The sequence below is a fragment of the Zootoca vivipara genome, chromosome 16 (assembly GCF_963506605.1).
Source record: "Zootoca vivipara chromosome 16, rZooViv1.1, whole genome shotgun sequence".
In the NCBI taxonomy this organism is placed as follows: domain Eukaryota; kingdom Metazoa; phylum Chordata; class Lepidosauria; order Squamata; family Lacertidae; genus Zootoca; species Zootoca vivipara.
In genome coordinates, this window is record NC_083291.1 from 34,476,554 (window position 1) to 34,488,944 (window position 12,391).

Below are 12,391 nucleotides of genomic sequence, written 5' to 3' on the forward strand. Positions count from 1 at the left end.
GAGGGGGGGAAAAAGAAAAAAGAAAAAGAAAAAAAGAAGAAGAGAAAAGGAAAGGAAAAGAAAACTAATGTCCAATAAGGTAGGTTACAACTTCCACCGCTTCTTCATACAGTTACGTCCGTGATATATAGCCTGTCTTTTTATAAATAACATAATTATATCACCTTAACAATTCGCAAACCATCTAGTTCCGATTCTCGTATCCGGCAAGATCATTCAAGGCACAACCAAATTTTGGTCCCCTTGCCAAATTTCCCCAGGTAGTCATTTAAGCATTCCCATTGCTTTCTAACTTTATTTTTAGGTTTTTGATGAATTATATCCGTTAATTTAGCCAGCTCTAAATACTCACACACTTTATCGACCCATTGTCCTTTAGATGGAATGTTGGTACTCTTCCAATTGCTGGCTATTAACAATCTTGCAGCCGTTGAAGCATACAAGAAAATACTTTTTTTTCCACTCGGTATATTGTTATTCAAAATACCTAATAAATACATTTCTGCTTTTTTTGTAAATGAAATTTTTAGTAATTTTATAATCTCCTCATGGATTACTTCCCAGAAATTTTTTACCATCGGGCATGTCCACCATATGTGAAAAAGGCTACCAGGAGCTGCGTTGCATCTCCAACATTTGTTACTTAGAGATTTATTTATCCTGGCCAGTTTCTCCGGAACCATGTACCACCTATAGTGCATCTTTATGTAATTCTCTCTTAACGTATAACAAGCAGTAAAGTTTATATCTTTTGACCAAAATTTTTTCCAATTTTCGTATGGAATTTCGTAGCCTAGATCTTGTTCCCATTTTACTAACCATTTCCCTTTTTTTTCTTCTTCCTGTTCTTTTTCACCTAGCAGCTTATATACTTTGGCTATAATCTTATCGTTGTTTAGCAATATTTCCTTTTCAAATTTGGTTATTAATTCCTCGTGTTCTAACATCTTTGTCATATGTAGCTTTCAATTGGAAGAATTCTAGCCAGCTTATCCCTAAAGATTTTAACACCTCGTATTTTTTTAGGTTGTTGATCCCTTCCTTGTTTTCGGTCAATTCTCTGTAAGTCGGCCACAATTTTTTCTTGTTACACCTCAGCGTGGCATTTGCCTCCACTGGGGATACCCATCCGGGTAGTTTGTTCATGGTTTTATCTTTAGTTCTATCCCATACCTCGAGCAGGGCTTTCCTCAAGATGTGGTTTTTAAATCCTTTGTGTATCTGTGCCTTCCCATACCATAGGTAGCCATGCCACCCAAAAACCTTATCCCATCCCTCAATGTTCAAGGTTTCTGTGTTCTGTAGAAGCATCCATTCTTTAAGCCAGCTCCAGCAAGCTGCTTCATAGTATCTTTTTAAGTCTGGGAGCGCAAATCCTCCATTATCCTTTGATTTTATTAAATTTTCCATTTTTATTCTGGCCTTCTTCCCCTGCCAGATGAAGTCAGCAAGGTCCTTCTGCCAGTCTTTAAAATGTCTAAGTCCCAAGATTATTGGGATATTTTGAAAGAGGAACATTATTTTTGGTAGGACCACCATTTTTATCATTGACACTCGTCCCCAGATTGACAATCTTAGTTTACTCCATTTAGCCATCTATCCTTAATTTCTTGCCATTTTTTAAGATAATTGTCTTTAAGTAAATTGGTGTTTTTGTTCGAGATCCAAATTCCCAAGTAGTTAACTTTTTTCTCTATTTTAATTCCCGTATTCTTTGCTAATTCTTCATTGTCTTTCTCCCTCATATTTTTAGTTAATATTTTAGATTTTTCTTTATTTAATTTGAACCCCGAAACCCTACTAAATTCTTTCATCTTGGTAAGCGCTTTCATGATGCTTTCTTGGGGCGTTTCTGTGACTATTATTAAATTGTCTGCGAAAGCTTTCGTCTTGTAACATGTTGGGCCCAAGCTGATGCCTTTTATCTCTTTATCTTTTCTTAACGCTGTTAAGAGTGTCTCAATTACCATAATAAACAATAGGGGAGACAGGGGACACCCTTGTCTCGTCCCTCTTTCTATATTAAAACCTCCCGTAATTTCGTTGTTAATAATTATTTTTGCCTTTTGTTCTTTATATATTGCTCTTATTCCATTTAGTATTTTATTTCCCATTTTCAGGTTTTCGCAGACATTAATCATGAAGGGCCAGGATACACTATCGAATGCCTTTTCCGCATCGACAAGTAGCATCGCGATTTCAAGGCCTGGTTTCATATCGACATATTCCAAGATATCTATAATTATTCTGATATTGTCTTTTATTTGCCTTTGGGGGAGAAAGCCTGCCTGGTCTTTGTTTATTATTCTGCTCAAGAAGTTTTTTAATCTGTTCGATAATATGCTTGTAAAGATTTTGTAATCTATATTTAATAAAGAAATTGGCCTGTAATTTTTTATAAGCTTCGGATCCGCATCTTTTTTAGGAATTAAGGTAATAAAGGCTTCCCGCCAGGATTCTGGTAATTCTCCCTTGTCTAATATTTCATTCATTATAATTTGGAGTTTGGGTGTTATCACATCTTCTAGTTTTTTGTAATACTTCACCGGGATCCCATCTGGGCCCGGTGATTTACCTTCTTTTAAATTCCTAATGGCTCTTTGGATTTCTTCTTTTTCGATGTCGGCATTTAGAATTGCATATTCTGTATCATTAATTTCAGGTAAGTTGTTATCAAGTATGTAATTTATGGCTTCCTTTTTATCGATATCCACCTCTTTGTATAAATTCTTGTAATAGCTCACAAATTTATCTTTGATTTGGTCAATGTCCGTAATTTCCTTTCCTTCATCTATTATATTATTTATTATTTTATTAGCCTGTCTTTCTTTTATCGCCCAGGCTAACATTCTTCCGGGTTTGTTTGCCTGTTCAAAGTATTTTTGTTTTGTCCAAATAATTTTTTTCTCCACCTCTTTGTTGACCAAATCCATCAAATGTGCTTGCAATAATTTAATTTGTTGTTTTATTTCGTCATTTTTTGGAAATTTAACCAATTCTTTTTCTTTACCTCTTATTTGTTCGTTAATTTCTAAAATGTTTTTCTGCTTTTCCCTCCTTATCCTGCCCATCTGTTGTATCCCAAACCCCCTCATATAAGCCTTACTTGCTTCCCATATAATTTTCCTATCTGATCCTTGGCTTTCATTTATCTCAAAAAATTCCTTGAGCGTCTCCTTGGCCTTAATAACCCTTTGTTCTTCCCTCCATATCTCATCATTAAGCCTCCATCTCCCCTTTGTTTTACTTTTAAATTTTAATTGAATTGTTACAGGGTTATGATCAGAGACTGACTTATTTAATATTTCGGCCTTATCTAGATGTAGTGTTAGTTTCCTTGAAATCCAGATTGCATCAATTCTTCCTCCCGATTTCTGTGCATCCGAATAGTGGGTAATGTCTCTAACATTGGGATTTTTGATTCTCCAAGCATCATGCAGGTCGTAGTTTTCCACAAATTGAAAAAATGATTGAGGGAGTTTACCTGATTTAATTTCTTTGTCCCTGTGCGTTCTATCCAGCTCTATTGAGACCACCCCATTTAGGTCTCCCATCACTATCATATTATCTCCCATGTGGTCCCATAAAGCCTCTTCTACCTTTTTAAAGAATTCATCTTTCTTGTCGTTGGGGGCATAAATGCCCACTATTATTATTTTTCCTTCTCTTGTATGCGTTTCTACTCCCAATATCCTACCCTCCTCGTCCTTAAATAATAGTTTTGGTTTTAGCACTCCATTTATGTACATAACTATCCCTCTTTTTTTCTGTACCTGAAGATATAAATTCGAGACCCAGCCTGCTGTTTTTTAGCACTCTTATATGGTTTTGTACAATATGCGTTTCCTGCATACAGATTACGTCCCATTTCTTTTTTTTTAATAAACATTCTGTCTTATTCCTCTTATATTTACTATTCAATCCGTTTATATTCCAAGAGATGCACTTCAACATGGTTGCCCTTTATTATATATATAATGAGTTCTATATTACTGCCCTATATCCACCTGTCAAGTGGTAACCAGGTAGATACAGAGGGATAAAAAGGAGGATAAGCCTAAAAAATATCAGTAAACAATGAAACAATGTCAGGCAAATCACTCTCTAGATGAAAATTTAAAAAAAAGAAAAAAGAAAAAACAGAAACAACAAAAAGAGCAAAACGTAAACCGTTAACAGAAAAATGTAAGCAAATGTAAACAAATAAAATTCCTTTGTAAGGGAAAGAAAAAAAAACAGAAAAAAAGCTTTACTTTACAAATGCTAAAAAGACTTTCATTCCCCACAGAATTACTTGGTGTCTCCCTTTGCCTCTGGTAGTTTCTCCCCACCTAGCTCGTCCCAGTATTTTCTCCAAAATATTTTAGTCTCCTCTACTGATCTATAAGTTCGTTTTCTGTCTTTATATGTAAATGTAATCCCTTCCGGGAATTCCCATTTAAACCTAATGTTATTTTTCCATAACGCCGATGTTATGAATCTATAGTTCTCCCTCTTTTTCAAAATTCTGGTAGGCATCTCTTTCTTTATCTCGACTTGTGTTCCATCGATGTGTAGTGGGTCTGTTCTGCCTTTTGATAGTAATTTGTCTCTTAGTAATGTCGAGTTGAGGAATAGTAGGCAGTCCCCTGGGCCCTTTCTTCCTTTACCTTTGTTCGATCTTATTCGAAATATCTTTTCAATGTCTAATAGTAAGTCTTCCTCCTGCACATAGAGCCAGTTCGCAATAGCTTTTACTAATTTGGAAGATATGTCTTCGTCCTGTTCTTCCTTGACGCCTCTCACTCGGAGAGTAAGCTCTTTTTGTTTCATTTCCAAGATCGCAATTGCGTCATATGTTTCTTCCTGGATTCTCTTAAGCTTGTCGATTTCCTCTTTATTTTTTTCCTGAAGCCTTTTCGCTTCTTTCTGGTCTTGTTGTATCTTTTTCATCTGGTCCTCTTGCTTCTGTGTTTTGATTTTAACTTCTTGCATCGAAACTTCTATTTCTTTATTTTTCCCAGCTATTTGATTGATTTGTTCAGAAAGGTCCACAATCAATTTGGAATTATTTTCTATCTTTGAACCCATATTCTCCATTTTACTGTCTACTGGTTTCGTTAAATAATTAATTTTTGGTTTATTAAATACAGTTATATATTACAATTATACATTTTTGTTATTTAAACTAAAATATCGCGAAATTATGGGTTTTTTCTCAAAGTGACACACCACCCGAGTTATGCTTGGGTTTTTGGTGAATTTTGACACACCAAGCTCAAAAGGTTGCCCATCACTGTTCTAGCATCATTCCAGCTCTCACACACACCTCCGATACCTAGCACCCCTTCACCTATTGTCCTTCATTCTTATTTTTGGTTATATGGTGTAAGCGTGGTGTATATACCGTATTTTTCCATGTATTGGACGAGGTTTTTTGACTCAAAATTCACGTCAAAAAAACCTGGGGCTGTCCAATACACGGATAGTGGCATGGGGGGGGGAGAGAAGCGGCACCAGCCATTTGGTTGGTGGGAGCATGTTTTTCCCCGATACCACGGGGAGCGGGGAGCGATCTGGGGGGTGCTTCCTGCCCGCAGCTGCGTGGGGGGGGAAGAAGCTGCGTGCCTCGAGCCAGCTCGTTGCCGGGAGCGCAACTTCCCCTGATGGCACTGCGTGGGGGAAGCACTCCCTGAAGAATTGTTTCCTGTGCACGGCGGCATTGGAGGAGATTCCGCTCCCGCAAACTGGATGGCTGGCAGGAGTGCAAATTCACCTGATGCCGCTGCATACAGAAATGATCTAGGGAGTGTTTCCTGCCCACAGCTGCATGGGGGGAGAGGCTCAACAACTTTGGGCCATCTCCCCTCATTTTCTTAAAATTGAGCCCCCCCCCAAATAGGGGGGTCTTATACAAGGGCGAGTCTTATAGACGGAAAAGTACAGTAAGTTGGTGTAAGCTTGGAGCTGCATATTCCTGGCTTGCAGGGGGTTAGAAGAAGAGGAGGAGTTTGGATTTGATATCCCGCTTTATCACTACCCGAAGGAGTCTCAAAGCGGCTAACAATCTCCTTTCCCTTCCTCCCCCACAACAAACACTCTGTGAGGTGGGTGGGGCTGAGAGACTTCAGAGAAGTGTGACTAGCCCAAGGTCACCCAGCAGCTGCATGTGGAGGAGCGGAGACGTGAACCCGGTTCCTCAGATTACAAGTCTACCGCTCTTAACCACTACACCAGACTGGTTAGATTAGATCAGGCATCCCCAAACTTCGACCCTCCAGATTAGGGTGGGTCATAAAAAACTTTATTTATTTCAAATTTGGGACAAATCGGTTAATATTTAGACCCTGCTCCTACAGATTGAAATTTTGCCTCACTACGAGTGATGAAAACATAGGAATTTGACTCATTTATTCTCAGTATGTTAAATTGTGAACTAATAAACATAAATTTTAGGTTTTATGTAGAGCAATAATAGTTGCATACTATTATTTTCTGCAATATTTATTTATTTAAGATAAAACATGTTGATAATTTACATGAAAAACCAATGGTTTTAAACAAATTATATGGAACAATTAAGCAAATGGTGTACCAAACAAGTAAACATAAACATTAAACAATAAAACACCACTCATATTATGTGTTGCATCACATTATACTAAATATATTTAGTATATATTTAGTATATATTTAGGGTCTAAATATTAACCGATTTGTCCCAAATTTGAAATTTGACTATGTTTATACCATACGCCTGATATAAGATCAACGGAGGAAACATTTTCCAAAAAAAGTTTTTTATGACCCACCCTACTCCAGATGTTTTGGACTACAATTCCCATCTTCCCTGACCACTGGTCCTGTTAGCTAGGGATCATGGGAGTTGTAGGCCAAAACACCTGGAGGGCCGCCGTTTGGGGATGCCTGGATTAGATTATCCTTGGGGTCCCTTCCAACTCTGCAATTCTGTGAATCTATCCTAAGTTGACTTGCCATCCAGCCACACGAGGGGGGGGGGAGCCCACTGATTTGCCTCAATGGCCACAGAGCTGCTTCTTTGGATATGTTAAATGACAACACTTAACTGGCCAGCCTTAACAGAGAAACTGGTTTGGCTGGTTTCCTCTTCTAGATTCTTTTACACACACCCCACTGACACAGTATCATAGGTTTGAAAGGGTCTCAGGGGATCATACAGAATGATCCCCCAAACCCTCTTTTAACAGTATGTTATGAGCTAATTACCTAACTGTAGTTGTTTTTTTAAAAAAAATCCAAAGCACACTTACTTGGCTGTGAGGTTTCACTTTATGTAGTGCTTTCAAGCATTCAAAGCACGTCACCTGCATCATTCAGTCATAATCTTCCTTACTCAATCCTAAAGTAAGCTGGCGTTATTATCTGCCATATCGCAGAGGACTACGGCTGAGAGGGGGCGGGGAGGGCTTACGTAAAGCCATCCAGCGCATACGTGGCAGAGGGGGGACATTCAAACCAGGGGCTTCCTGATTTTCAGCTCAGCCTGCTAGTCCCTTCACTCTGCCAGCTCACTTGCCACCAGGATAGCAATGGCAAGAATCAGGCAAAAGAATGCAAAGGGGTGCCGCAGAAAGAATGTACTTGGTCAAGGGATCCATGGACCCAAAAAGGTTGAAAACCTCTGCAGTATGGCAATATTTTTGCTACAGTACAGCCTTTGCCAGCTCTACAACTTCCACAAGCCCCCAGGCAGCACAAAACAATTGGGAGAGTACCAGATTGGCAAAGGCTGCTGTATTGTAAACTTTGTATCATATACTTTGCAAAACATATTTGATATAAATTATGATGAACTGCCTGTGACTAACCGGGGGGGGGGGCACTTCTTGGGTTTGTGTAGATAGTTCACAGAAAACATCAGCTCAACAACGAACCACTCAGCAAATCCCATATTTGGAATTGCTAGGAAAGGGGTTAAAAATAAAACTGCAACATGCAGAGTTCTGGGATGACCCCATTTTTCTTATTTATTTCACTGCTACCACACTACTGAGTTCAGAGTCACTGCTCTCTTTTTTTTAACCAAAGTCTCACCTTCCCTTGTGCCTTTAACACAAGGCCAGCCCAATACCTTTTTGCTGTCTGAAGGGAAGTACAAGATTTCCTCCTCACTGCCCCATTCCATATACAAAAGCCAGCTGGATGCAGGGCTGCCTCTGAAGATGGTTGCTGATCGAAGCAAGACGGTTTCAGCATATCACACCAATCCTGCTCCAACTGCACTGGCTACCAATTAGCTTCCAGGCCCAATTCAAAGTGCTGGTTTTGACCTAGAAAGCCTTAAATGGCTCAGGACCACAATACCTCAAGAATCGTCTCTTTCCATATGAACCTACCCAGATCCTGAGATCATCTTCTGAGGCCCTTCTTCGTGTGTCGCCTCCTCAAGAGATCTGGAGGATGGCAACATGAGAACGGGCCTTCTCTGCAGTGGCTCCCCACCTGTGGAATGCTCTGCCCAGGGAAGTTTGCCTTCATTATACACACGTAGGCGCCAGTCAAAAACGTTCCTTTTTAACCAGGCTTTTGGTTGATCTGATTGACATCCTATGCCCTTTTAAAATGTGGCTCTTTTGGGGGGAGGGGGGTTATTGGGTTGTTTTTATTTTGATTATAGATATTGTGGTTTTTATGTTGATCATTTCTGTGAACTGCCCTAAGACCTCCAGGTATAGGGTGGTAGGTAAAGGTAAAGGGACCCCTGACCATTAGGTCCAGTCGCGACCGACTCTGGGGTTGCACGCTCATCTCGCATTATTGGCCGAGGGAGCCGGCATATAGCTTCCAGGTCATGTGGCCAGCATGACAAAGCCGCTTCTGGCGAACCAGAGCAGCGCACAGAAACGCCGTTTACCTTCCCGCTGTAGCGGTTCCTATTTATCTACTTGCATTTTGACGTGCTTTCGAACTGCTAGGTTGGCAGGAGCTGGGACCGAGCAACGGGAGCTCACCCCGTCACAGGGATTCGAACCGCCAACCTACTGATCAGCAAGCCCTAGGCTCAGTGGTTTAACCCACAGCGCCACCTGGGTCCCTTATAGGGTGGTATATAAATTCAATAAATAATAATAACTATAACTGGCAGCTCTTGGTGGGAAACAGAAGAGGTCTAGGGGCTGGCTTTTCTTTCCACTTCCTCCAAGGCTTGCAATACTCCAATCAAGAGCTGGCAAGAAGCAGGCAGGCCCCTTGGGCAATGCACTGGTTCCCATTCCTTTTCCGCATGCACAGCAAGGTGGTAGGAAAGATGGAAACATCCGTCATTCCCTTCTCTCCACCCAACCTCCCCTCCTCTCCAGCCAGACAAATTGCCCCACCAGAGCTGTAGAAGGAACAAACAAAAGCATTCAAGGCTGAAGGAAGATTTGGAGGCAAGGTATGTACGAAAGCAGGAATTAAACCTGGGCATGCTTACGACACTTCCAACGACAGCAACAGGCAGGGGGTAGAAAATGGAAAAAAAACGAAAACCTGCGTCCGGCTAATTCATGGGAAGAGATTATCTTTAGCGTCAGTCGGTGGGCAGAGCTTGCTGGTGGGTTGGATCCAGTCTCGAGATCCCACTCCACCTACCCACCCTCCTTCCCTCTGCTCTGCCAAGAACTCTCAAATCTTGGTAGAAGGAGATGAGGCAAGGTGGCTTTCTCACTAGCAGTTGTGACAGTGCCACGAAGGAGGAGAGCTTAGAGGGGTTCAGGGAAAATAGGCCATATAGCTTAGTGGCAGGTCCAACACAGCAGAACCTCCAAAGTTCCCCTTGCTAGCTGGCTTCAGCCCATTTAAACATCCATGGGCAACTTTGATCTGAGGCAGCAATCTTATACCGTGTCAACCTTGTGTTATTGGGTTGTGGTTTTCATTTTGATTATATATTTTGTGGTTTTATATCTTGATTTTGTTCTGTGAACCGCCCTGAGACCTCCGGGTATAGGGTGGTATATGAATTCAATAAAAAATAAAATAAAAAACCCATTGGTCCACCTTTCCCACTATTGGCATCTCAACTGGCTTTGATCCTCTCAGGTCTCAAGTAGGGCTGGGGTTGGGGGATGGTATTGTAAAGGCAATCTACCTAATGTCCAGTTCCCCAAACTATGGATTGCAGGTGAAACACAGCCTTCTCTGAAATCTTGCTAAGCCACTGCTGGACAGTAGACTGGACTAGATGGACCAGTGTGGTCAGACTCTGTCAATGGAGAACTGAAATTTAAGTAGTGGCTTCCCTAAAACCATTGTGAGATCACGGCAGAAATGGCATGTGAATTGCCAGGGTATTGAGGGCTGCCAACCCTTTAAAAAGTGAATCTGCAAAGCTGTGCAGGATAAGACAATTCGAGAGCTACGAGTCATTGCAGGGGGTTGGACTAGATGACCCTTGGGGTGCCTTCCAACTCAACAAGTGTGTGAGTCATCACAGCTGTGGTTTACCTGCCGTTTGCCGGAAGCCGCAAGTGAGAGCCCTCACATCCTATTCACAGGCTTGCAACAGACATCTAGCTGTCCACAGTGAGAATACAATGCTGGATGACGTGGGGTCTTGGGCCTGATCCAGGAGGGCTCACCTTAGGTTTCTCTGAGCTCCTGATCTGCAGCTCCGCACAAACTTAGCCAGGACCCTGGAGGGGAGGAAGCCCTGTGGGAGCTGCCTTCTTCGTCACTGCCTGCAGGCTTGTTGCAGGGAATGTAGTAAAGTTAAGGCTTAATGGGAAATGATATATATTGAAGTGAAAAGGATGTTTTAAATAAAGTTTGTAATAAGAAAAACAACAACCCAGAAGCTTTCCTTTTGGGAATTATAGGGACAGAACTACCTAAAATATATAGAAATTTATTCATGTATGCTACTACAGCGGCAAGAATATTTCTCGCCCCAAAATGGAAAGAAGCAGAAGTCCCAGCAAAAGAAGAATGGGTACAAAAACTTATGGAATATGCAGAAATGGCCAAACTTACCTGATGAATAAGAAATCAAACTTTTTATAAAAGGATGGAAATGGTTGATTGAATATTTACAGGTAAATTGTAAACCTTGGCAGGATTATTATTATGATAATAACCTGCAGTTTCATGAGAGTATATATTTAAAGAAGATTAGGCCTAATAAATGGAGCAAATTAAGTTAATTTGGATATGCATAAAACAAATTTGAGGAATGGCAGAAAGAGGGGGGAAGGAAGTCAAGTTTGGAAATGTCAAAATGATTGTGAAATCAGCGAAATGTATGAACCTGAAAATTATAAATTTAATAATAATAATAATAATAGACTTGTTGCAGCAGGGAAAGTCTCCTTACAGGGCACGACGGGAGGCCTCTCTTGGCAGGCGCAGCCAAGAATAGCAGAATGGCCGCTGCGGGAGAAGGCAACGCTGCAGGGCAGCTCGGATCCTGCGCATTTGCCGAGCGATGGCTTGCGGAGCGCCTAAGCCCTCCTGACGCGGTCGGCCCCCTCCCCTCCCCTCCCCTCCCTTCCTTCCCCGCCCCCTGGAGGCGCATTAACCCTTCGGCGCCCGTTCAGCGCGGCTTCCTCCCGTTTTCTCCCGCTAAGCGGGGAGGGGCAAGAGGAGGAAACTGCCGAGGGAGGCGACGCCAAGCAGCCGTCGGTTAAATGCCCTTGCGCGGGCGGGCGGCGGAAGCGTCTTCCTTTGCTAAGCGAGCCTGCTGGAGGCCGGGCAGCGGCGCAATGATGGCCCCCGGCCCGTCGGGTTCCTCCGCGGCCAGCAAAACCCGCCTGTTGCCGCCGGGGCTCCGGTGAGAGCGAGCAGCCTCGGGCCAGGATGCTGGGTCCCCGGGAGAGAGCTGCGCCCCGCCAGGCGCCCCCCACCGAAAGCGCCCGGGACCCCGACCACCACCAGCGCTGGGCCAGCCTCTTCGAGCAGCTGGACACCAACAAGGACGGGCGCGTGGACGTCCACGAGCTCCGCCAAGGCCTGGCCCGGATGGGCATGAACGCCGGCTCCCAAGCCGAGCAGGTGGGTGGCCAGCGCGGGGAAGGCGCCCGGGGAAACGGAGGAGGGGGGCGCAGGGCGGGAGACCCTCGGGGCGCCAGGCACCTCTCCATGGAGCGCAGGCGTCTGGGTGGCACGCGGTGCCCCTCCGCCCTCCCAAGACCCCCTGCAAAGAGGGTGGCCGGAGTCCAGCGGGGACGGGGCTCCCGCTGGACCCTGGAAGCGCAGGGATCGAGGAGGGGGGTGTTCGCCGGTGCCGCTGAAGCCGGGTGCAAGCGGCGACTTCCCGAAGGTGAAGGAGCCCCCTTCCTCTTTTGCATCTTCCCTTTCTCCGGGGGTCTCCAGAAGGGAGCCGTCTGCTGGCTGGGACAGGGTTGCTTGGGGCGCGCTGCACGCGGCGGCTGGGGAAGAGGCCTCCTGCATC

At 43.3% G+C, this 12,391-nt stretch overlaps 1 protein-coding gene across 1 annotated transcript in view; it reads left to right on the top strand.

Annotated features, from left to right (window-relative positions):
- The first annotated feature begins 11,549 nt into the window (after positions 1–11,549).
- SLC25A23 (solute carrier family 25 member 23) overlaps positions 11,550–12,391 on the top strand; it is a 56,917-nt gene continuing 56,075 nt past the window's right edge. The window contains exon 1 of the mRNA XM_035140814.2: positions 11,550–11,991. Within this exon, the coding sequence (XP_034996705.1) occupies positions 11,797–11,991 (195 nt within the window). The 5' untranslated portion in view covers positions 11,550–11,796. The remainder of the gene's footprint in view (positions 11,992–12,391) is intronic.